Here is a 24,823-nt window from a genome sequence, read left to right on the forward strand (position 1 = left end):
CCCATGTGTCCCCATCATGGGACAACTGCATCAACCTCGAGTCTTACCACACCCGGTCCAGGCGCATCCCTGGCTGACCGAGGCCCACAGCGTGCTGCCGGCCGGCAGCTCGGAGTCGCAGGTGGGAGTGATGCGACTGCACCACATGGGAAGATGGGACGAACCCGGGGGGGTTCTCTCGACATGGCTGTCTCGGCTGCTTTCCGGGCGGGCGTGCTGTAGACTGTAAACATGGTGGACTGTGAACCGTGGACTTGTGGACTGTTTGCAGGGACCGTGACCAGAATGCGGTATTGCGCGATGAGCCTCTTTCGAGCTTCCTGATGCGTCGTGGTGTCGCCGTGCCGTGCCCCGTCGTCCACCGCTCGCCATCCATCATCCATACGACGAGGGAGACCAGCCAGAGAGGGATCCTTGGTGGCCACGACGGGCCGAGCCGGGTGATGCCTTGGCCGGCGGCGAATCTTCACATTGGCTTCACGGGCTTTGTGTTGGGACAATTGCTATCTTGCTTTGCCACGGATCGCCACTGAGACGATGCCCATGGATAGTTCACATTGTAGTAGAATAGCAAGAGAGAGAGAGAGAGAGAGAAGGAGAGAAAGAGTGTGAGAAGGGGGGAGAGAGCCAGCATGCCAGAACCCGAAATTCCACATTCCCGCTCTCGGCCATGAGACGATCGAGGGCATGCATCACACTACCACGGGCTCATCTTTTCATCATCTGACGAATCTCCTCCAGCGTCTCTGGAGATGAGCCTGCATCACGGAATTTCATCTTATCTCTACGCCATGCGACGACCGTCGGCGGCACCCCCGGCCCCACGTCTCTTCCCGGCATGGCCCCCGCCATGGCCCCGGCATCCCGGTCTGTTCCTGCGTCAAAGGAGTCGAGCCTCGTCTGCCGAGGTCGGCCAGGGACCACGTTCTCTTCTCTATGGGTGTTTTTTCTTCTTTTTTTTCTCTTTGTGCCGCTTCCCTCGGTAGTAAGAGCTTGGCAATACTCCCCTTGACCAGTGACCGGTGACATGCCCTCCCACAACTGAGGCAACTCGGCGCTGAATGGTGCGATATTGCGTGCTGTGGGCGCAATAGGAGTAAATAGAGTGAATCGAGCGAATCCCGGACGGATTCCCCCCTGCGTCCGGCATCCCGTCACCTTGCAGATATGCATACCGGCGCCCTCATCTCGCTTCTCCTCCATGCCATCCGCCTTTCCCTTTCGCCCAGGATGGCCCATCTATCTACCCCGCATGCTGCTCGGCTCTTCCCCATTGGATCGCACTTGGGGGGTGGGAGACCGACCGGGAATCGCCTCTTTTACCTTTGGGGTTCTCGGCCTCTCGGTGCAACGTCTGCGGGACCTGCATCCCCGGCCCAATTACCCCGTCAGGGAGGTGACAGACTTCCCCCCCCCCCTGGCCTATTTACTTTTGAAAGTTGCCAAATTCAAGAGTGGAGAGAGTTTGGGGGGAGAACTCTTGGGACTATGTCACTTTGGACCCTCCCCCGGTTCCTTTCCTCCGCCATCGGTGCAATTAGGCCGAAGATGAGCTCTTCCCCCTTCTTTTGAGTCCTCTGCGGAGCGCTCGTGACTAACCGAGCTCAGAGTTGTCTTCCCAGGTATCCATACTCCGTTTAAACTAGACCTCATCATCGACTCATGTCCTCCCCCCGCCGCCTTGGGAGAAGAGGGGGAAAGGGGAGGAGGGGTCCCTTGGCCTAATCTAACGCGCAGATCTAGCGGCCACCAGCAGCGTCGTATCGAGCTCAACTGCGGGCGAGTCTCCGATGGCGAGGCCCCTACCTGTCACGAGTCGAGATCTCGAGGCCGGATGATGCCATCCCCAGGCTTGTGCTGCGAACCAAGAGTCGACGGAACCATGATGGTTGACACAGACTTCGCGTGGCATTGCCCCGAGGAACCTCTTGTCCGATGAAGATCTCTCTCTCTCTCTCTTTCTCTCTCTATATATGAACTGAAGCCGCCGTGGCCATCATAGACAGGTCCTCTTTTTCTCCTGTTTTTCCCCTCACACGACCAGACGGCCGCAGGACATCCATCCATTCGCTCTTTTTCCCAGGATGTCTCGAATCATCGTCGGTCTCGTCGCCCTCTCGGGCCTCTTGGGGTCCGGGAGCGCGCAACGCTCCGACAACGGCACCGGGTCCGGCCCCGACAGCGCCACCGTCAAGTGGCTCGGCCGCACGCCGTCCTACAGCGCCGGCACGACCTTTGGCCTCCCGTGGTCCCGCGGCAAGCACTTTAGCAACTCGACCGAGTTCACCGTCTCGGGCGGCGGCGCGCTGCAGACGTGGGTGACGGCGTACTGGTCCGACGGCTCCATCAAGTGGACGGGCCACGCGATCCCGGAATCCGAATCCATCCTCGACGAGTACACGGTGAGCGCCTCGTCGTCGTCCAACTCGACGACGCGCTTCTCCCGCGCCAGACGGCAGCAGCAGTCCGGCTCCGGGTCCGGCATCACCGTGTCCGACTCGGCCGACGCCGTCAGCGTCGACACGGGCAAGCTCGCCGTGACGTTCCCCAAGTCCGGCAGCGCCGTCGTCGGCGAGATCAAGACGGCCTCGGGCAAGACCATCGGCCAGAACGGCCGGCTCGTGCTCCACTCGCAGTCCGGCGTCGAGGACCAGGCCGAGCTCCGGGGCCAGCAGGCCGACATCAAGCACTTCAACTTTGAGAGCAACGTCGAGGAGGTGACGGTCAGCAAGGACAACGTCGCCCGCGCGCTCGTGACGGTGCGCGGGAAGCACGCCGTGCAGGACGGCAGCAGCAGCAGCGGTAGCCACGCCGACTGGCTGCCGTTCGTCCTGCGCTTCTACCTGTACCACAACTCGGAGGCGATCCGCATCGTGCACACCGTCATCTACGACGGCAACGCCGAGGAGGACTTCATCTCGGGCCTCGGCATCCGCTTCGAGGTGCCGCTCGAGGGCGAGGAGCAGTACAACCGCCACGTGCGCATCTCGGGCATCGACGGCGGCCTCCTGAGCGAGGCCGTCCAGGGCATCACGGGACTCCGCCGGGACCCGGGCGCCTCGGTCCGCAACGCCCAGTTCGAGGGCGCCGAGCTCGCCGACCCGGCCACGTGGGACCAGAGGGTCACGACGCGCCTGCACTGGATCCCGACCTGGAGCGACTTCAGCCTCACCCAGCTGTCCCCCGACGGCTTCACCCTCAAGAAGCGCACCAAGGCCGGCCAGAGCTGGGTCAACATCCCGGGCGGCACCCGCGCCGGCGGGCTCGCGTACCTCGGCGGCGCCACCAAGGGAGGCCTCGCCGTCGGCCTGCGCAACTTCTGGAAGCGCTACCCGACGGGCATCGACATCACCAACGCCGCCGCCGAGGACAAGGGCGAGATCACCATCTGGATCTACAGCCCGGCCGCGCCCGCGCTCGACATCCGGCCCTACCACGACGGCCTCGGCCAGGACACGTACGCCGAGCAGCTCGACGCGCTCGAGATCACGTACGAGGACTACGAGCCCGGCTTCAACACGCCCTACGGCGTCGCCCGCACCAACGAGATCTTCGTCTACGGCTTCGAGTCGACGCCGAACCGCACGCTGCTCTCGGACCTGACGGAGCACACCAACAACCCGCCGGTGCTCTACGGCGAGCCCGAGTACCTCGCCGGCACCAAGGCGCTCGGCAACTACTGGTCGCCGCCGGCGCCGTCGCCGCGGTCCGGGGTCGAGGCCGACATCGAGAAGCACCTCGACTTCCTCTTCCGCTTCTACGAGGAGCAGGTCGAGCAGCGCAAGTGGTACGGCTTCTGGGACCACGGCGACTTCATCCACGCCTACGACCCGGACCGCCACCAGTGGCGCTACGACGTCGGCGGCTACGCCTGGGACAACTCGGAGCTCTCGCCGGACCTGTTCTTCTGGAACTACTTCCTCCGCACCGGCCGCGAGGACGTCTACCGCTTCGCCGAGGCCCTCGTCCGCCACACGGGCGAGGTCGACGTCTACCACCTCGGCGACCTCAAGGGCCTCGGCACGCGCCACGGCGTCCAGCACTGGGGCGACAGCGCCAAGCAGGCCCGCATCTCGACGCCGCAGTACCGCAAGGTCTTTTACTTCCTGACCGGCGGCGACGAGCGCACCGGCGAGATCGTCCAGGAGATCCTCGACGCCGACAAGACGTACGGCATCCTCGACCCGAACCGCAAGGTCCGCACCGACGGCTGGGTCCCGACCCCGAACTCGTCCGTCGCCGTCGGCCTCGGCACCGACTGGTCCTCGCTCGCCGCCTCCTGGCTGCTCGAGTGGGAGCGCCGCGGTCCCCGCTGGGAGGAGGCCCGCACCAAGCTGACCAACACGGCCGCCAGCATCGCCCGCCTCAAGAACGGCTTCGTCACGGGCTCCGGCCTCTACAACCTCGCCGACGGCACCCTCGGACCCCCTCCCTCGGACCCGGACAACAACGGCCTCGTCGCCGTGTCGCACCTCTCGGCCGTCTTCGGCCTCCTCGAGGTCGTCGCCGAGTTCATCGAGCACGCCGGCGCCGACGTGCCCGAGGGCTTCGAGCAGGCCTGGTACGACTACAGCTACTACTACGGCGCCGGCACCGCCGAGCAGACGGCCCGGTACGGCAAGGGGTTCGGCAACCTGAACCTCAAGCAGGGCCACTCCCGTCTCACGGCGTACGCGGCGCACCGCAACGGCAACGCCACGCTCGCCGCCCGCGCCTGGAACGAGTTCTTCAACACGGACGGCCTCAAGCAGACGTCGCCCTGGTCCACCGTCCGCTTCAACGGCAGCGAGGTGCTGGCGCCCATCGACGAGGCGGCCTGGATCTCGACCAACGACGCCGCCCTGTACGGCCTGGCCGCCATCATCAACCTGGCCCTGGTGGGGGATTCTCTTGCGTAAATAAGACGTGTCTGTCTTGATCTCTCTCTCTCTCTCTCTCTCTTTTCTTCTTTCTCTGGGCTGTTGTCGATATTCCAACACATACGCTTTTTGTGTTTGGATGGTAGATAGCATGGACAAGGATGATTACGTGTACACACAACTCTTCTTTTTATAGTCTTCTTGTATACAATTGAGTTCGATTCACCCATGTTGTTATCAACCGGTGACTGAGTAATCAAACGCTTTGTTACGTTCCAATGCTCCAAGGCTGATAGGTTTATGTGCAGCCCTCATCCTCAAGCCAAGACTGTCGTAACGACAACCTAAACTTCATGTTGCCAAGGACACGACGTGTGATACACTGTAATGACAAGGGTAGAGTTCTGATGAAATTGATCTGAAGACGTATGTTCTGCTTATAACACCACTAGATGCGCAAGTCAACACAGATCAAAAGTTTAGGCAGTTGACTGTTGTCTTGTTGTGAGGGGCGCGGCAACGTTCGATGTCTGTTCATTTTCCTCTTTTCCTTATCCCTCTCTTTTTGCTCGTTTCCCCCTCTTCTTTCTTAAAGAGAGAATGCCCGAGCACGATGGTTGAAGCAACTCACACTTATGCCCTGACTTTACGCTAAAGACTCGGTTGAGAGGCAGCCCAAGAACGTAATCCCCGCGGAGGATGAATAGTCAACCTCCTCTTATTGATTCCATGGCAACATAATAAGGCATTAACCCAGAGAACCATCCGTACCAGTGCGACATGTATCTACAGTTAATAAACGAAACCAGCTGCCTGTCCGGTTTGGTATAGGCTACATACAATATTGGTCCAAAATCTCTCACAATTGGTGGGTATGGTGTACTGCCTCGAGTCAAGCAACGCCTACTCGACCTTCGCGACTCAAGACACGATCCATTTTTTTGTCTCGGGGCCTGCTACGCGCCTTATTGCAGAGCCACTCTTGGCAGGCTAGCTGCCTCTTATCTTATACATAACCATGTCACTCCCCCCTGGTGCTGGGGCTTCTGGAGAAACCTGTATAGAGAGTACACCGGCCCCGGTCTTGAGTCAAAACCCAACAAGATCAGACAGGGTGGAACCAACAAGCTGCCGACATGTCCTTCCTCTTGGCGTGCTTTCTGCCGTTAAATACGTGTGCGTCGCCGCGGGTTGTCGAGAGGGAAGCCCCATCGTACACCCTCGTCCGCTCTCGTTCTCCCCACGCCGTATATCACGCTCGCCAGCTTCGATCCCAAACCCCGAGATCTGACGCCCGCCTTCCGTCGCTATGAGAGTCGCCGCCGTTGCCCTCCTTTTCGCCGCCGGCATCCTGCCCGTCAGTGCCGAGTGCGGCACTTTCGGCATGAACTTCGGCGCCTGTCTCAACTGGTGTTACGACACGAACCCCGGCGCCGAGCGTTACATTGTCGAAGGGTGCTACCGAGCCGTGTGCTCCGGCTGCAGGCCCGGCAAAGAATAATGTGAGTTTGCCGTGCGTGCGTACGTTCGCCACGGAGAGAGGCATATGCTGACTTGATCCGAGTGTTCGGTTGAGAGAACCATGTTTCCTCAGGACAGGCTTTCGAGGCGAGACCACCGGGGCCAACTTCATCTCTTAAACATCATCAAGGCCCAATTCTGTTTCTTCAATGATTCTCGTTCAGGGGTTGCACAGCAGCCTGGCCCTGTTGCTTCCCACCATCTGTAATAGGTCTGCCCGCAACAAGCAAGCCAGTATATTTCCCCCTGACCTTCATGTAATAGCCATACCGTAGAACATACTTCTTATGCTGCCACACTCCCCAAATACTTCCCCCTGTGTTCCTTGATCACTGCCTCTTGGGTATCATACTGCCGTAGTTTAACTCTCTCTCAAGCAACAACCCAAAAACTTCATGACTTCTCCCCAGCCGACGGCCCATCCTCCTTGCCCCCGGTCACCTTTTCGTACGCCGGCGCCATCTCGCCGGGCCCATCATATGCCGGGACCTCCTCAACAGCAGACGACGATGACGCCACCGCCGCGGCCTCTGCCACTCCGCCGCCCATCCCCTCGCCCGGCGCCAGTATGAGAACCTTCTGGCTGCCCTCGCAAGCCCACGTCTCCCCGGCCACCGAGAGTCGCACCTCCCAGTGCAGAATGTGCTCCATTTTGACGCAGTACGTCACGAACGTCGGAAGCACCGTCAGCCCGAGGCTCGGCCGCCACAGGCTCGCCCCGTGGAGGACGCGGCCGAGGGCGTCCACCCGCAGACCCAGCACGGCGCCGAGGTCCAGCGGTTCTTCCTTCGGCCCGGACGGTAGTACGATAGCCCCTCCGGCGGCCGGATACTGCCCGTCCACCCTCGCAATGCTCATCTTGCGCGTCTTGCTCGCCTCGTGCGGGTCAAACGTGCCCGGGCAGATGACGGCACTCGTCGACCGCAGCTCGAGCTCGAGACTCTTGACCGTGACGGTCTGCGGCGTGTCCTGGATAACCTCGGCGGTCCCGTTCCTGTTCGGCGTCAGGTGCAGCAGAAATGGCACGTTGGCCTCGTTACCCATCTGGATGACGGTAGGGTATCGGACGTTGACGGCGAAGTGGAATGTCGGCACCTTGGACGAGTTGAAGAACTTTTGCGTCTTTTGCTTGAACGACAGCTCGGCCTGCTCCATCCCCGGCAGCAGCCGCTGGCTGCTCACGCAGCCCGTCAGGTCCCGCGCGTTGAGCCCGAAGTCGCGGACCGGCGGGCCCGGCGTCGGCGGCGAAAGGACTTGGACGGGCAGCGCGGCCTTGACGACGGAGCTCTTGCCGTCCACGACCAGCTCGGCCTCGATCCAGTACTCGACGAAGCCGTGCCACTTCTTGCTGAAGCCGCGGCCGTCGAGGTACATGCTCCCGGGCAGCGGCTGCTCGGGGATCCCGAGTCCTTCGGTCCCCGACGCCCCGGCCCCGGCCCCCGGCCCGGGCCGGATGCCGCCGGGACGAAGGAAACAAGCCTCCTTTGCGCTGCTGCCGCCGCAGGCGTTCACGGACGCGGCGTCGGTGTGGATGGGCAGCGGCAGAGCGAACGACCAGGCCGCGCGGCCGCCGGGCTCGACGTGGACGGGGCCACGGTGGACGACGGCGGCGACTGCGGACTCGGGCCAGAAGGCGAAGCGGCTGCGGTAGTAGCTCTTGGAGTTGTTGCCGCGGTCGACGACGAGCTTCGCCTTGGCTCGGCCGAGCAGGCGGACGCGGACGGTGGCGGAGGCGGCGACGATGTGCGAGTCGCGGACGACGTGGCCGTGGATGAGGCTGCCGCCGACGAGGGGCGTCTGCAGGCTGAGGAGGCGGATCGAGAGGTCGGGGCTCTGCTTCGGCTCGCTTTGGGGCATGGTGAGTGAGTAGGTGTGTGTGTGAGTGACCGAGTTGGTGTATAAGTGGTGAGCAATTTGGGTGAGTGAGTGTGTCGTCCGCTGTGCGACGAAGCTGTTTATGAAGGAGGACGGATCCCGGCGTGAGACCTCGCGAGGTGGACGGACGTGTCGTGTTCATAAACAGTTGGTGATCGTCGTTCCAGGTCCCGAGAACAACACTCTGAGGTCTCACTTGGCCTTGCTCGGCCCTCACTTTCGTAGCCTAATGGGCCACTATTTGTGGCACAGCCAGCCCCAAGACTACGCCCGACGCTAGGCAACGGCGGAACAGGGGCTGAATCGAGGATTGCTTGCATGCGGGGGGACTTATCTGTGGACTTATCGGTGGACTTGTCTGCAAGCTGCATCCCATCCCGTCACGGGTGTTTGAATGTTTGTTGCAAGCATGAGTTTGCAAGGAGGAAGATGATTAATCCCAGAATACTACGTAGGGGGAATAGCGTATGCTTTTCAGAGCTCGGATGCTACTGTAGTACCATGTTTTTTCATAGAGAAACCTTAGTGTTATTAAGCTTTAATATAACCTTACTGCTAATCAAGCTTTAGCATCACCGTGTGCCTACGTCTTGTGCGTCTTTGTCTCAAGCTGCCTGAACTGCCTTGGCTATGCTTCTCTACTGGCGATGACACTTATTGGACTTGGTGACACTTGTCTATAGGTGTTAGACAGTGAACCCGGTTTCACTGGCTTCATCTCGTCTCACTCCCCCTTCTTCCATTCATTTGATTCTCATGAACATCATGAGTCAGTCCTACGCATCTTATTCATCTCACGAGCCCAATCTCATCTCAGCTCAAATACATTATTGCTTCATCTCACATCCCATCTCATGCATCTCTCTCATGACATCATCTCGCATCTCATTGATTCATTACTATACATCCCAAACCTCATATTCTACCTCACAGACTAACCCTACCGACGGTACGTGATCCTGTCCAGAGTCACAGCAGCAGTCTGCAACACCTCGGCCGCAGACTCACCCAGGTAAAAGCTATATTCCCCTGCCTCAACGACCCATTGCCGCTCCGTCTCGTCAAACGAGGCAAAGTCCTTGGCCGTCACACTAAGCTTCACCGTCTGCGTCTCCCCGGCTTGCAGCCGGACCTTGTCAAACGCCACGAGTACCTTGACCGGTGTGTCCGCCGACCGCTCCGTCTTCCCGGCGTAGACCTGCACCACGGCCCCGCCGGCGACGGCCCCCGTATTGGACACATTCACCGAGACCTCAAACTCGTCCGCCACGTCGGCTTTCCTGGCGACCCGGAAGCCGGCGTTGTCAAAGGTCGTGTACGAGAGGCCGTAGCCGAACGGGAAGTTCACCACCTCCTTTCCGACCCGGTCGTAGTGCCTGTACCCGACGAACATGCCCTCGGCGTACTCGACCCGGAGCTGGCCCCCGGCGTCCCTCTCGCCGGGGAAGTTCCCGTGCGCCGGCGCGTCCTCGACGCGCGCCGGGAAGCTGACGGGCAGCTTTCCCTCCGGGCACACGGCGCCCGTGAGCACGTCGGCGATGGCGTTGCCGCACTCCTGGCCGGGGAACCACGACTGCGCGAGGGCGGCGACGTCGCCAAGCCACGGCATCGCGACGGCGACGCCCGTCGAGTTGACGACGATGGTGTTCCTGTTCGCCGCCGCCACCACCCCGATCAGCCCGTCCTGGTCGCACGGCAGGTGGAACGACTCCTGGTCGCGGCCCTCCGTCTCCCACTGCGGGTCGTGGCCCGTGAAGACGACGGCCACGTCGGCCTCGGACGCTACGCGGGCCGCCTCCCCCTGCAGGTCGGCGTCGCGGTCCGACTCGAGCGCGAAGCCCATGCGCACGCCGGTGCGGCCCTCGAGGATCTCGAGGCCGATCCGCGCGGGCGGCTCGCTGTGCACACGCAGGCGGTACGTCCGCCCCGCGACGAAGGCGTGCTTGATCTCGGGCTCGTTGGCCGCGAGGAAGAGGGCGCCCATCGGGTCGGCGCAGTTGCCCTTCTGCTCGAAGACGACGTCGTCGTCGACCCAGACCTGCGTCGGGCCGATGCCGGAGCAGGCGATGTAGTGCGTGCCCGTCTCCGAGGGCGTGAAGTCGCCGACGATGTCGAGCGTCTTCCACATGGACTCCTGCGAGCCCAGCGGGGAGTAGGCCGAGTTCGGGTACCCGTGGAGCACAGACACCGGGTCGGCGCCGGGGTTGTGGAAGTCGTGGAAGACGCGGCTGAAGCCCGGCTGGCCGTCGAGGCCGACGATGGCGCCGACGGTGTTGCTGCCGGTGGCTTCCTTGGTGATGGGCGGCAGGAGACGTTCCTTGTGAGCGCCCTTGGCGTAGGTGAAGGTCACGTCGTCGTCGTCCCCAAAGGCCGAGTGAAGCGCGTCCCACGGCGAGAGCCGGTAGTGCGCGTTGACGCTCGCGCTGCCGCCGCCGTGCGCGAGCCCGTCCTTGGCGTACCCGATCAGCGCGATCGTCTTGCCCCTGACCTTCTCCTTGGTCAGGGGCAGGATGCCGTTGTCGTTCTTGAGGAGCACGATGCCCCGGGCGCCGGCGTCCCGGATCAGGGCTCGGTGCTCCGGCCGGTCGATGGCCTTCTCGACGGTGATGGTCGGGTCCCGGAAGCCGTTGAGCTTCTCTGTCCACTCGAGGATGGTGCGCACGCACTCGTCGATGGCGGCCTCGGTGACCTCGCCGTTCTTCACGGCGTCCAGGACGGCGGCCGGCTTGCGGATTCTCGGGGGTCCCGGCATCTCGATGTCCATGCCGGCGTTGATGCCCTCGGCCACCGAGTTCGTGCCGCCCCAGTCGCTCATGACGAGGCCGTCCCACCCCCATTCGCCTCTCAGGACCTCCTTGAGCAGCCAGGCGTTGGAGTCGCAGTGCTTTCCGTTGATGAGGTTGTAGGCCGACATGATGGCCCACGGCCGGGCCTCCTTGACGGCGATCTCAAAGGGCTTCAGGTAGATCTCGCGCAGGGCGCGCTCGGAGATGGCTTCGTCGACGGTGGTGCGGGCCGTCTCCTGCTCATTGGCGACGAAGTGCTTGATGGTGGCCGATACGCCCAGGCTCTGGCACCCCTGGATCATCTCCGAGGCCAGCTTGCCGGCGAGGAAGGGGTCCTCGCTGTAGCTCTCGAAGTTGCGCCCGCCGAGCGGGTGGCGGTGGATGCAGACCGTCGGCGCGAGCAGGCAGCGCGCGCCCTTGGCCTTGGACTCTTGGGCGAGGGCGCGGCCGACGCTGCGGGCGATCTCGCGGTCAAAGGTCGCCGCGATGCTGCAGGCCGCCGGGAAGCAGGCCGCCTTGGTGCTGCCGTCGATGGCGGCGCCGCGGGTGCCGTTGGGGCCGTCGGTGGTCTGAGGGTGTTAGTATGAGGATGTTCATACGAGTGTTTGGAGCAGTTGGAGTATGGGATGTGAACTATGAGAACCGTCTGATGTGTACGTGTGTATCAATAACTATTGCTTACCTTGATTGCCGGGACTCCCTTCTCTGGCACATCGCCAGTCTCGACAAAGTTGCGGCCGGCGAGGAGCCGGACCTGTGAGGGGTCAGCCACTTGACTCGTTCACCACCATTGAATGTTAAGTGCGACATACCTTCTCCTCGAGGGCCAGACTCTTGAGGATGGCGTCGATATCTGTCTTCTCTGCCATTGTTGCGATGAAATCAATACATAACTTTCAGGAAAGAAACCCAACTCTCATCAGGGTCTGTGTCTCACAGCCACGGGTCTCCTTTATCATCTTCTAAGGAGCCGCGAGCGCCATGGATGTGGAGTGGCGCGGAGCTCGGAACTCGGAACGGCGCGCTATCCAGCCCACACACGCGGGGCCTCCGGATTCTCTCCGCATTTCTGTGGTCAGAGCGATGACGACTCTGGGGACTAAATCCAATAGCCTCTCATACGGGGCTCATTTCTAATATTACAAGCAAAGACCGTGTTTCTGGCTGTCAGTTGTAGTCTGGGTCAATGAGCTAGTTCTACTATTTTTGATGAGCATATAGCTAGGTCTGAAAAGCGCTTACTTTAAACACCACCACTCACTGCTGTATAATGCAATCTCTAAGTGAGAAGATAGTAGTCTTGCTAGACGAATCTATGAAATGGAGTAACCTTCGAAAACTACACTATGCACATATCATTTACATCGTAGTTCTCATATAAACAACTTCACATTAATACTGGATCAGGCAGCTTCTGCCCTCTGCTTTGCTTTGCGTCTGCCTTCACGGCAAACTACTCTAATTCTTCCTTTGCCCAAGCCCTTTTGTCTGACTGATGTTTCTTTCTATCCTGGTCCCTCCGAAACCTTTCGTGCCTTAACAGATTTCCGGTCTGTACCAAGCGACTTCAATACGGCCTGGTGGTCGTCTACTTCTGATGGGCTCGGTCATTCGCTCTGGGCACGGCGTTCGGGCTGTGGCTGAGCGACAGTGACTGTTTCTATGGTAGGCTGTAAGAGAGGTAGTGGTGGCAGCTTTGGCCGCAGAGAGGGAGGTGTCATGACTTCGGACAAGGAGTGCGAAGAATGGAACGCTCCTGAACCACCGAAGGCTATTGCAGCGCGGGAACAAACGGGCTCTGGGACTCGTCGTTCTCAAGGCTATCAGGTAGTGGCTTTGCTGTGGCTTCCCTTCGCCTACGAACCGGAAGATTTAGTTTGAGATTATTTGTATGCCCGCAAGAAGGGGAAGTTAGACAGAAGACTTACCTTAACTCGAACTCTCTCATCTCCATCGTTGTGTAGTACACGGTGCCTCCGGCTGCCTGGTCTTACAGTTGCCTGGCGCTGGGGCATCATCCGCTCCATCAACTGGTGACGCTGGGCCTTGTCCTCCTTCTCCTGCTTGCGAGCCTCGCGTGCCTCTTGTGCTTGGCGGTCGGCAATCTCTAAGCGACGTATGGCGTCAACATGTTCCTGTTCTCGCTGCTGGTCGGCTAGGGAAGGACTAAAGCCTGTGGATGTGCGTTTAAAGGGGATGGCGGTGCGGCGGGAGATTTCGTCATTCTGCTTGGCGATCCGTTCGCGGATGCGCTGTAGACGCTCCTGCGCCTTCTGGCGCTCGCGCTCCCTCTCCTCGTCGCCGGCGCTGGATGCACGAGAATTAGTAGGGGATTGCTCTGTCTTGTGATATACCTGGTCGAGCCCAGATTTGGGCGTGACGTCCGTATCCGCTCGCCATTCGAGCTCGAAATTTGAAATATACCGTATGCTGCCGTCAAACTGACCGGTAGCATCTTGCAAGGACTTTTCGGAAACTTCAGCCGTGGCATGTGATACTCCACCTCCAGAATCGCTGTCCGAGTCTACTCCAGGTGGCAAAGACGAAAGAGAGATTTCTTCGAAATGGGTTGCCAGGTGCTTGAGTATGGCCGTCTTCCCGTCTCCAGTGGACTCGAGGCAAAACGGACAGTCCAACGAGTGCCAGTCGCTTTGGAAACCATGCTGCAAAGCAAGATGCTGTGCCCAGTCTTCCTTTGAAGAGAATGGTTCGTTGCCATATTGGCATGAAGCGTCATGACACATCCACGGTCTCAGATCATCGAACAGATGTCGCCTATGTGTTGTCAGTCACGGCTCTCAAATGAATCGGGGCAACCCTGGAGAACCAACTTCCACGCCGAATTGTTGGCGATTCGGATACTTCTTCCGCAAGCTACACACTCGAATGGGTCGCCTTTCTTAGCTTCGGCCGGAAGAGGCGGTATGCGAGTTGACATGGATTTGCCAGAGTTCTGTCTGTAAGACATCACTGTCTCGGCGTAAGAGGTCGTCATCCCCAATGATGTTCCGAGTCCAGAGTCATAGAACTCCGATACGCCATCTTTGGTCTCCCGCTCTTCAAGTCCCGAGTTTCGATGTTTGTCTATCTGGATCCTTTGAAACCGTTTCCAACAGGCCTTGGCAAGTCGGTCTACCAAATCTTGTTTGGCGAGAGGAAACCTTCGACTGATGCGTTCCAGATACGGTTGATGTGGAGTCGGTGCATTGTAAGACCATTCTAGCTCGACAGACTTGCGCTTGGGCGGGTCGATGAAGGGTGACTTGATGAGAGACTCGAGGTCTAGAAGACACTCAACGTCGAAGCGAATATCATCCGTCATGTTGTTGAGAATCCTGGCACTGGGAGTCGATGGAAGTTTTCCATCGTTTTCCTCGCTGTCTTCATCCTCCAAGTCTTCAGAGCTGTCAGAGCTGGCATAGTTTTCCCGGATATCCGTTCGAGCATCTTCTATGGCATATACCAGCTTTCCAACGTAGATCGCGTTCCTGTCCGCTGGAATCAGGCTCGGAAGGAGTCCTAGACAAGTCAGTCTTCTCCCCATGGTATCAGTCCCATATTTGCAACCTACGATCAATCAGTGTTTGACTAATGCTTATCAGGAGTTCCAGGATGGACTTTCGGAGAAATCGAGATTTCTTCAAGACATCGTCCAAGTCCCCTTGAAGAATCCCATGGCCATCTGCCCACAGAATCAAAGAGGCCCCGCTCCTTTCCAAGCTTCGGCAGACGACTTTAGGCAGGTAATCGATTCTGCGAAGTTGTTTCAAAATGGATTTGAATGTCTCGACACATTCTTCGCAAAGCCGGTTGGAGAGGCTGCAACTCTTTTGGGCTTGGTCCGCAGCGATCCAGTCCCGAATACCGTCACCGTCGTGAACTCTCCAGCTCTGGGGGTTTTCCGTCTCCCCAAAAAAAGAGGACATTATCTGTGGTGAATAGCGGGCGTGACTGGCCTCTGTTTGGCCACGTTGAAGATCAAATCAATGAAAATTTCTGCCTTGAAGGAGGCGACAAACAAAAATGCTTCGGCGCTTACCGCAATCATGGGGGCTCGGCTGACACATCCATAGGAGAGGGGTAATGCATCTCAAGGTTTGTCACACCTCGGACTTGCTCGAATCATAGTGTCCGGTTCATACAGCCTCGTTACATTCTGCATATCTTGGAACTTTTCCAAAATCAGGCTGGGAGGTAACCCGCTCGTTCATCTCATGATCACCGAGTCGTCCTCACCATCTCAGCTTCAGACTCTCACGCCAATACATCTTCCGCAACACCCTTATTCTCTTCCACTAGGTATCCTAAGATGGCAGAACTTGCCCTAGGAATCCTTGGCGTTGTACCTCTCATCGGCGTCGCCACCAAGGGGTACAAGCAGGCGAATGGGAAATTGAAGGCTTTCCGGCACTGCTCAAGAGAGGCCCAAAAAGTACGAAAGGTGCTCAAAATTCAGCAGCAAGTCTTTGCCAACGAGTGTTTCCTGTGGCTCAGATTCGCCATTGATGACGACGAGATCACTTCGGCAATGGCCTCCGACCCCGAGCACGGAAATTGGGGCGACCACAGCCTCGAGTCATCCTTGAGAACGCGTCTCAAGAATAACTACGAGCCTTGGTTTGAAATTGTTCAGGATGTCACCCGATACCTCGAAGAGCTCGAGAACGGCTTGGAAAGGTTTGGCATCGAGAAAGAAAACATCCCCACGGTAAGCGGGGGTGGGTGGCCTAGATTGACGCTGCAGCAAGCCGATCTGATCTGATTCATAGGAAGGGCGTCTGAAGAAAACACTCAAAAGGACGCAGGATGGCGTTAAGATGGCTTTCAGTGCCAGCGAGTTCGATACTCTGATCGACAAACTTCGCTCGTCCAACAACGACCTAAGAGGACTCCGAGAGCAGATCCGTGAGCTCCACAAGTCAACGACACGCCACCCGAAGGATTCGAAAGCCGTCAAGCGAGGAGACGAATGGACAAGCCTCGTCAGTATACGGGGGGCTTCCAAAGCTCTCCATGATACCCTCACACGAACATGGAACTGTGGACAGCCCGACCACATGGGCCACGCTGTGAAGCTGTTCGTCGAAACACATCAAGTGAATGGCGAGATACAGATGAATCTGGCAATTGTGTGCCGCAGTCATGCCGGAGACACGGTTCAATCGACCCTGGTTCAGTTGGAGGTTCGATCACAGAATTTGGAATGTGTCGAGCCCTTGAGGTTGCCTGGACAATCGACGTTTTCAGCAGACTGCGATGCGTCGTCTTCCAAGCAAATCAAGGTCGTCCGGTTGGCGGATACAAGATTGCAGATGTCACTCCAGGGACAACCAACCCCGCCGGAGGGTGGTCCATCTACCGCTGCTCGCCTGGACGGTTCCTTCGATTTGGGTCTGTCGAAAGACATCTGCAGGGAATTGACCCAACAGCTCGAAGCAAACTGTATCGGCCACCTCGTCTTTCAGTCCGATGTGGCCTTCCGGCACTATTTCTATCCCGCCAAGAAAAGCTCCCGTGGGGAACCTCGCCCCTCATACTCGGATCGCAGGTCTGTCACCATGGATGAGGTCCTTGACGAATCTTCAGAGGATTATTTTTCGATAGTCGACCGACTGAAACTCGCCCGCTCCTTGGTTTCGGCGGTTCTGAAGTTCCACTCGACTCCATGGCTTGGCGACTTCTGGAAACTGCGCGACCTGGCTTTTTTCAGAGGTGGGCAGGACGAGGAGGTATCGGAGGCTCTTCGGAGTTTGCATGTTGGTATCGAAGTCGCCCGGAAGCAGCTTGACTCGACGGATGGCTTTCAGGACGCTTCGGATATGCTTAATCTGTCTCTGGCCACTGAGGACGAGCGGCTATATTGCGGCATCGACAACCTCACTCTGCACAGCCTTGGTGTGGCGTTGCTGCAGATAGACAGATGGACAAGGGTCGAGCCGAGCGATGTCCTTGCAGTCCGCAAAATGTCATTGAGATCTTCGTCGTTGGGACCGCGGTACCAGGAGCTCACGCGGAAGTGTCTTCGATGCGATTTCGGCTACGGCTCGGACCTGACCAAGCCGCGGCTTCAAAAGGCGGTCTACGAGAATGTTGTCGAGGCATTGGAGACGATGATCTCAAGCTTGGATTTTACAGATGATTGAGGCTGTTCTGCAAAAGATGGACAAGGACCACGTCGCTCCGCAGGCAGTTTTCAAAGACAAGACAGACTTTGATTATAGGAACTGCAGCATGGGCAAAGCATAATCAAATTTCGGCACAAGCAATCGATGGGACGTAGAGAAACCCATATCCTCCTCTGTGCGTTTGCCTGTGCGTTCCATGTGCTGGTCCAATGACTCCTGAGTCCCTTGACTTCTCCGATGTACACACTCTTTTTCACCTCACCAATTATATTGTTGGAAACGGATGTTTCCTGTCCGCAAGCGCGAAGTTGCCAAGTCCCCGCCGGCTCATTCCGACAGGAAGACCACCGGCGGTTGCTTTGGGCCAGCTCATTTGGCTTGGTAGTGTGCTGGGTTTGCACAACTCTACCATGTCAGCGCTCAAAGAGTTGGTGAGCCGTTGCAATGGGAAATCTATGAGTCGATACAGCGCCGATTGAAGCTTGCTAATTTAGACACAGCTTACCAATCACTCACTTATCCATCTCATGGATCAGACGGGGATGAGATTGCTCCAATCGCAAAGAGCACTCAAAAGATTTAAGATGACGTGAGATGCCACATGAGGGCGATTGAGACAGTAAGGACGTGTTTCTACTGAATTTTCTGACACTGATTGTCTGGCGGACTTCACCCCTCACGCTCACAGTTCACCGCTCACTGGTCATCCCTCACCCACTGCTTACAGCTCACTCACTGTCCGCCTCTCACTCACTGCCTACTCACTGTTGTTCACTATACTCTGCCCACTACTTAGTGCTGACTCAGGGCTTTGATGGGGTTCCAAAAGTAGCCGGCCACAGCATTTCATGACAGAGCACATTAGCAATAGAAGCAGACGGCGACACGGGCTCAGGTTGTCAGCGGGAAGTTTAAGAGTTGAGACGGGACAAACTCCACATTCTGTCGCCATGAAAGGGTCATCCCTGTGGACCACGTGTCGGGAGAACCGACATATTGACGGGCGAGACTCTCATGAAGAGCCACGTGGTGGACGGGGTTCTCTCATGCCAGACGACAGACTGACGTTCATAATGAGAACGAGACGCATTCGTGGGGCCGCAAACACAAGGCCTTGAAGCCATCGGCCTTCATGTTCGTCCGCCCGTCTCACGTACACCCGCGCGCAAAAGTCTCCGGAGATACTGACATCTCATCCACCCGGCCCAATATCTGCTCATTTTTTCTCTCGCTTCGCGTATCGTGTCTTACTCCTAGTTCGCCCGAGTCGTCCGGCTCCTCCACAAGTTTGCCCCTGACTGACTACGCTTAGCGGACGTCATCCAAGCGCGGACTGTTCCCCCCCGCTGTGAAGTCCGCCCTTCCCACGGCGCTAACATGAGGTCCTTTTGTTCTCCTTCTCACGCACAGGCACAGGCGCGCGCGCGTGCGGACTTTTGTTGGGGCTGATTCGGCCGTCGTATCCCATAAAGACTCTTTCCGACGCCTCATCATGACCTTCTCTCGGACACAATACATCTCGCATGTGTGTGTAAGGCTCCACCACGATCCGGAAGATGACGATACCAAAGATGGATGACGGGACCCCGTCCACTGGACGAACCAATCCTCAACCCGCCGAGAACGTCTCGCAACCCGTGCTCCCCGACGACGAGGAGTCGTTGACGGTCGCCGAGTCCGACGGCGTCCTCGAGGAGAGCACATCTTCCGATGCCTCTCGCGAGCAGGACACGCACGCCGATGGCTACACCCCCGGCCACACGTACGGCACCGCCCCGAAGCCCACCGACGGCGTCCCCGAGACCACCATCACCACCACCAACCCCCCGCCGCGCGCCCTCGCGCCGGACCTCCTCCGCGGCCTCCTCATGGCCCTCATGGCCATGGACCACAACGTCATCGGCCTCAACTCGTGGCCGCACAGCACCGGCCCGGACCCGATGGAATCCGACTCGGCGCCCGTCCTCCGCTGGAACCGGCCGCTGGGCTACGCCGTCCGCACGCTCTCCCACCTCTGCGCGCCGGGCTTCACCTTGCTGCTCGGCGTCGGCGTCGTCTACTTCGCTCGCTCGCGCTCGCGGATGGGCTGGTCCGCGGCCCGGATGGCGCGGCACTTCGCCGCGCGCGCCGCCGTGCTGACGGCCGTGTCGGTGGTCATGGGGTTCGTGCTGACGCAGGGCCAGTTCTGGTTCATGAACATCGTCCTCGTGGCCCTGGCCGTGGACTACCTCCTCGTCGGGCTGCTGTGGCTCGGCATCGCCGAGACGGAGCCGCTGCTGGCCTCGGCGGTCGACCGCTGGTTCGGCTCCGGTGACGCGCCGGCCGAGGGGACGCCTCTGCTGGGCCGTCGGTCCAAGTCCGCGGATGGCGGCGCATCGGCCCGCGCGCAGTCTCTGTCGTGGCATGTCCATAACGCCCTCCTCCTCGTGCTCGCCTTCGTCACCATCTGGTGGAACCACTGGCTCTCCCCGACCCACGGCGTCTGCGCGACATCGACATCGCCATCACCTACTGTCTCCTCCTCGACGACGGCCTCCGACTTCTGGCGCTTCTGGTTTTACGAGGTCTCCTCCCCGCGCGTCCTCTCGGGCTTCCCGCCCCTCGCCTGGCTCTCCTTCGCTGTGCTCGGCCTGCTCTACGCCCGCGTCGTGATCAAGGCCCGCCACCTCCCGCCGACGACGCTGGCCGCCGGCCACTTCGCAGCAAGCCTCGCCTTCGCCGTCCTCTTCGTCCTCACGCGCGTCCTGCGCGTCGGGAACCTCTCCGAGGGGTGTCTGCGGACGCCCGACCAAGCGGCGCGCCCCGACGCGAACCCGTATCTCGCCTCGGCGGCGTCCTTCTTCTACGTCGTCAAGTACCCGCCCGACTTCGCCTTCTTCGCGTACACCCTCACCGCCGTCTTCTTCCTGCTGGGCGTGCTCGGCATGATCCCCGGGCGGGTGGCGACGAGGCGGCTGGGGCCTCTCCTGGCCTTCGGCACGTCGGCGCTGTTCTTCTACGTCGTGCACCTGGTGGTGCTGTTTGGCCTGAGCATCCTGGTGACGGTGAGGCTCTTCGGACACGACAACGGGCTGCCGCCGCAGATGCCGGGGAGGCCGGCCGTGGGCGTCGACAACGTCGTAGTGTGGTGGGCGAACTGGGCGGTGGTGATGGGCGTCATGTATCCGTTGTGTAGGTGGTACAGCGCGTTTAAGAAGACGAGGAGCGCGGATTCGGTGTGGAGGTTCTTTTAGTGGGTGCGTGCATTAGTTATGTCGTGATGGAGGATGAGAATGGCGACATTGGAGTCGTGGACACATGTATGGTGGGACATGGTTGGGGTAGCATCACCAAGATCATCAGCATGGGCATGTTTGCTGGAGTTGCTCTTTCAGAGTAAATCTGTAAGTATTTTGAGTATTTACTCGTCTTGATAAAACCATAAATAAACAAAGAAAAACGCTATGCAAGACTGTTCAATCTGGGTATGTATGTACAGGGAGGGACGCCCTCCTCATGACCGACCTGCGTCCTCCGGCCATCAACAAACATGTATATATATACACTTCCACAAGCCATTCCCAACACATGACAAAAAGCTTCCTCACTTCCACCTCGGTTGCGCATTCGGCTGCGGATACGGCTGCACCCTGGCTGATCTCCGTCTCGTAACTCTCTGCGGCCGCCCTGGAGTCGTTGCCGCCGTCGCCGCCGCCGCCGCCTCCGCCGGTACCGTCCCTGTGCCCGGGCCGGGCCCCGGCGTCTTCCCGGTCCGCGCCCGAGTCCTTGCCGCCGGCCGCCCGCCGGCGCCATCGGAGCTCGCAGCAGTAGCGGTCCCACCCGTCTTCGTCGCCGGAGCTGGTTTCCGCGTCGTCGCAGGCTCCTTCTTGATCTTCGTCGCCGCCGTCGTCGCCGTCGTCGGTCTCGTCGGCTCCGAGCGCGTCTGGCTCTCTACCCTCCGCGCGGTGCGTAGTGCGCGTCCCCTCGCCGGGGTCGGCGGTGTCGTCTGTGTTGCTGTCGCCGCCGCTGCCGCTGCCGCTTTCGCTGCCTTTTCTGTCTTTGCTCTCGTCCTTGATGCCGGTGCGCGACGCGTGGGGGCCGTCTTTGCCGGTGAGGGAGCCGCCGGTGGCGGAGGCGGCGCCATCACCACTTCGGGAGGTGGCTCCGACTCTTCGGGCTCCGATTCGAGATGCTCTGACTCGAGGTACTCTGTCTCCATCGTCGGATCCTCCTCCGGGGGCAGCTGGTCCGTAAGCCGTCGCGCCGCCGCCCACTCCTGGACCCTCTTCCGCCGCGCGACCTCCTCGTCGTCGTCATCGTTATCGTCACCGTGATTGTCGACGACGTCCTCGCCGGCCAGGGCTAGCCGCTCGGCGACCCTCATCTTCGTCCACGACGACTTCAGAATCTGCCGCTGCGCCTCCGACTGCCTCAGCCACTTGCAGAAGCGCTCGTTGGACCTCTGCCACTTCTTATCCTCCGCCTCCCGCGCCGCCTCTCCCTCTCCCCCGTCGTCGTTCGTCCCACCCTCCTCCTCGTCGTCCTCCTCCATTGGAATCGCCGCCGGCGCCTCGTCGACACGCGCAGCCGACGCCCGCAGCTGCTCCCTCTCCTCCAGCGCCGTCACGGCCCGTCCGGCCTGGAAATACCGCCCGGCCGCCGAGATGGCCATCTCCTCGGCCGCCTGCAGGTTCGACCGCGCCGTCCGGCACACGTCGGCGTGGGTGCCGCAGTCGCGCCGAACGCGCTCCCTGCGGTCCTCGGCGGCGGCGAGGGCACGCTCGAGAGTGTCGATGGCGGCGTTGACGTCCTCGAACTCTTGCATCTGGCGCTTCATGAGGGCCAGCGACGTATCGCACAGCTGCCGCGCGCGCTCGAGGGCGGCGTCGGCCTGCAGCTTGTCGCGCTCGGCGTCATCGCGCTCCGTGATGGCGCACCGGGCGTCCCGGAAGTCAATGTGCTTGCCGCTGTGGCCGCAGTTGCGGCAGACGTCGGGGTCCATGGCCGGGCTGGGACTTTTGTTCCGTTTCGGAGTAAAGTGTTAAACTCCAATGGACGACTATGACCCCATGTCAGCTTAGGTGACCCCTTTCTCTCCCTGCCCGTAATGAAGGCATCTAGGATCCTCCCAAGATTCAGCACGGGGCGTCTCACCTTTGCGTGGTTCGGGGATCTCGCTACGGTGGAGATGTCAGAGACGAGGCATGTGTACACAGTACAGCGTAGATGATGTAGGGATAAAGGTGGACATGGACGGGCACAGATGAGCGGGAGATCGAGAAGAGAAACCTTCTCAGCACATTAGAACATCCTGGAGGGCAACGAGGGGAGAGAAGGAGGGTCACGATCCTCTCTCTCCATGGCAGAGGACCCCCGTTTTCTGCCGGGGGCGTGGGTGGATCTTGGATCTCATGGTTGGGTTTAGCGACATTGACACGACCCCATTTGGGCCGGGACGAGATTTGCCATAGTTTCGCTGGGCAGATGGGCGTCGTCATTGGGCCGGGATGCAGAGTCAGTTGTGCTCGAAGCTGCGCGGCGGCATGTTGATTATTCACCAGTTGACTCTCGGCTCTGCTGAAGATAGTTCAGAACCGCCTCAACGGTCGAAGACGGCAAAAAGAAAGGAAACTGAACCCCGGGGGGGGGACGGTGTGTTCCAACGGCTTGGTTCCATGCCATCCATCCGTATCCATGGCTGCCGGCATCACCTACGACCCTGGCTGATGTACGAGCACGACCCCGGCTGAAGCTTATGGACGTTCCCACACCGTTCTGTGGCTTCGATGCCGATTCGCTCATATGGTCTCTCCATCGGGTCCCTGTGGTTTGTTTCGAGTCCCGTTGCCGGGCCAAAGAAAAGGAGAATGGAGACACACATGTCCCATCCCAATCCCACTGACATCTTGACAAGGGGGGTCTCTCTTCAAAGTTTGCACAACTGGGTTTTCTCTTTGAGGGACTCCACCGAGATTGCAACCGAATGGGGCAAAGCGGCTCAGGTGGCCCGCCACGGATCCAGCGGGACTTCATGACTCTCACTTTCGGTTACGTGCCCAGGTAGGGGAGCATGGGGGGGGGGGGGCAACCCAGGGGATCTGTTGATTCAAGGATAGCCAGATGGGTTGATGATGAGATAGGTTTGATGACAATTCCTGACCCAACATCCGTACCATGCTTCATAATCCACAATGTTGGAGGTGTTTGGCCAAGACTCATTGTTTCATCCATTTGTTCCTGCTTTACTCATAATACAGGACTGCGTTGTATGTCATGCAACTATCCTGTGGCATCCGCGCTGTATCTGGGGTGTGTCCGGCCCCGTTAGTCCGGTCTGCCGGGTGGTTCACCGGGGCCGGGCCGCAGCCGTCAGCCGTTGGCCGGCCGAATTGCCGCCTCGGCACCAGAGGATTCACGGCTTGCTGCATCCTTTGCTGGACCATGCAAGTCTTCTGCTGCCTGAGTTAGCGCCGGTCTCGGTCAGATGTGCTCCGGCGACCCCCCCTAACGGCATCTTTGACTATACCAGGACAACAAGTGCTCCTGCAACGCAACTCTCCACCATGTGTTCAGAGGGGGTTCCGCGAGTACGGCGAATGCCGATAGCCCCGGCCTTGGGCTGCTTGCTGCCTTTGACTCGGCGGTCCATGCCTCCTCGCCGATGTCTTCGGGCCTGATCCCTCAGGACGCGGGTGCAATCGAACATGATCTTCCTCTGGGCCATTCCGGGGTAAGAATGCCATTGTGTCACCCGTTTCTGCCTCCAGAGGGTTAGGCATACTCTCAAAGGAAGCGTTCAGAGTCTGCTCGAGCCAGCTCTCCACACTCCTGTCTGCTGCGACCTCGCCATCGGCAACACCTGCCCGGGGCGGCTTCTCGTCCCCTCCTCTACACCGGCGTCTTCGCTGACCGAGCGGCTCCGCGAACGAGACCCGACTGCGCGTAGGCCGGTTGTTCTCCTTGTTCTCGTCCCACCCGGCCATGTCACCCCGGCCCCCGTCTTCAACCTCCTCCGCCCGGAAGCGCGCTTCCGTGTCCGCCAGATTGCGGAAGGCGTCTTTCACTCCCATGAACGCAACTGGGCACTTAATGATCGAGAGCCTGTGTCCGGTCTGGACCAGGCCCGGGTCTCTCCAGCGTGCGTTGAAGTTCTCTTGGATCTTTGCTCGGCGAGCATACGCTTCCCGGAGGGAGGCGTGCAGTGTCTGGATGTGCTCATCTTCGAGGGCGAGCAAGTTGCGCAGAAACTCCGATTCGCGCAGATAGTCCCGATCCTCGGCCGCGCACTTTTCGGATTCGCGCTCGACCAACCCGAGCTGCCTTGCGGCTATTTGGACGCCGTCCAACTTGGGGCGCGGCCCTTCACCCACCGTGGCCCGTCGGCCGTATCCTTCGTGAAGGGCGGCCGACCGCAAGGGCTCCCATGCGCGCCTCCAGCTCGAGTCATTGGGGGTGCCCGTCTGGCTCTGTCAGTGTCGTAGCGAATGGCATTGGCGTGGTGCTTGATGTTACCTCGTCCATCTTATCTCGACCCACGTCTCGTGTGATGTCTTAGTGGCCAAGCTACCAGGAGTATGATATGAGTAGTGAGTGAGAGTGAGATTGAAAGTGAGAGTGAGAGTGAAAATGAGACTGAAACTGAGAGTAACACTGAGACTGAGAGTGAAGAATGAGAGTG

General features: G+C 59.5%; 9 protein-coding genes across 9 annotated transcripts; 3 read left to right on the top strand and 6 right to left on the bottom strand.

Annotated features, from left to right (window-relative positions):
- Positions 1-2,084: 2,084 nt before the first annotated feature.
- On the top strand, positions 2,085-4,898 carry CH63R_07956 (Secreted protein; the record flags this gene model as incomplete). Its single annotated transcript, XM_018302930.1, has 1 exon — positions 2,085-4,898. The coding sequence occupies one exon, from the start codon at positions 2,085-2,087 to the stop codon at positions 4,896-4,898; it is 2,814 nt and encodes a 937-aa protein (XP_018157708.1).
- A 1,213-nt stretch (positions 4,899-6,111) lies between these two features.
- CH63R_07957 (uncharacterized protein) lies at positions 6,112-6,492 on the bottom strand (the record flags this gene model as incomplete). The annotated part of the gene is made up of 1 exon (XM_018302931.1): positions 6,112-6,492. The coding sequence occupies one exon, from the start codon at positions 6,490-6,492 to the stop codon at positions 6,112-6,114; it is 381 nt and encodes a 126-aa protein (XP_018157709.1).
- Positions 6,493-6,773: 281 nt separating this feature from the next.
- CH63R_07958 (Integral membrane protein) lies at positions 6,774-8,237 on the bottom strand (the record flags this gene model as incomplete). The annotated part of the gene is made up of 1 exon (XM_018302932.1): positions 6,774-8,237. One exon carries the CDS (start codon positions 8,235-8,237, stop codon positions 6,774-6,776), a length of 1,464 nt encoding a protein of 487 aa, XP_018157710.1.
- Positions 8,238-9,195: 958 nt separating this feature from the next.
- CH63R_07959 (Beta-glucosidase) lies at positions 9,196-11,910 on the bottom strand (the record flags this gene model as incomplete). Its single annotated transcript, XM_018302933.1, has 3 exons — positions 9,196-11,610; positions 11,724-11,795; positions 11,854-11,910. 3 exons carry the CDS (start codon positions 11,908-11,910, stop codon positions 9,196-9,198), a joined length of 2,544 nt encoding a protein of 847 aa, XP_018157711.1.
- A 954-nt stretch (positions 11,911-12,864) lies between these two features.
- Positions 12,865-14,967, bottom strand: CH63R_07960 (Ankyrin repeat protein; the record flags this gene model as incomplete). Its single annotated transcript, XM_018302934.1, has 4 exons — positions 12,865-12,897; positions 12,970-13,816; positions 13,873-14,560; positions 14,613-14,967. 4 exons carry the CDS (start codon positions 14,965-14,967, stop codon positions 12,865-12,867), a joined length of 1,923 nt encoding a protein of 640 aa, XP_018157712.1.
- A 383-nt stretch (positions 14,968-15,350) lies between these two features.
- Positions 15,351-17,184, top strand: CH63R_07961 (uncharacterized protein; the record flags this gene model as incomplete). The annotated part of the gene is made up of 2 exons (XM_018302935.1): positions 15,351-15,749; positions 15,811-17,184. 2 exons carry the CDS (start codon positions 15,351-15,353, stop codon positions 17,182-17,184), a joined length of 1,773 nt encoding a protein of 590 aa, XP_018157713.1.
- A 1,553-nt stretch (positions 17,185-18,737) lies between these two features.
- CH63R_07962 (Membrane protein) lies at positions 18,738-20,399 on the top strand (the record flags this gene model as incomplete). The annotated part of the gene is made up of 1 exon (XM_018302936.1): positions 18,738-20,399. The coding sequence occupies one exon, from the start codon at positions 18,738-18,740 to the stop codon at positions 20,397-20,399; it is 1,662 nt and encodes a 553-aa protein (XP_018157714.1).
- A 222-nt stretch (positions 20,400-20,621) lies between these two features.
- On the bottom strand, positions 20,622-22,147 carry CH63R_07963 (UbiD family decarboxylase; the record flags this gene model as incomplete). Its single annotated transcript, XM_018302937.1, has 2 exons — positions 20,622-21,294; positions 21,345-22,147. The coding sequence occupies 2 exons, from the start codon at positions 22,145-22,147 to the stop codon at positions 20,622-20,624; spliced, it is 1,476 nt and encodes a 491-aa protein (XP_018157715.1).
- A 1,567-nt stretch (positions 22,148-23,714) lies between these two features.
- CH63R_07964 (uncharacterized protein) lies at positions 23,715-24,666 on the bottom strand (the record flags this gene model as incomplete). Its single annotated transcript, XM_018302938.1, has 2 exons — positions 23,715-24,611; positions 24,658-24,666. 2 exons carry the CDS (start codon positions 24,664-24,666, stop codon positions 23,715-23,717), a joined length of 906 nt encoding a protein of 301 aa, XP_018157716.1.
- Positions 24,667-24,823: the final 157 nt, after the last annotated feature.

Source organism: Colletotrichum higginsianum, chromosome 5, assembly GCF_001672515.1.
Source record: "Colletotrichum higginsianum IMI 349063 chromosome 5, whole genome shotgun sequence".
NCBI lineage: Eukaryota > Fungi > Ascomycota > Sordariomycetes > Glomerellales > Glomerellaceae > Colletotrichum > Colletotrichum higginsianum.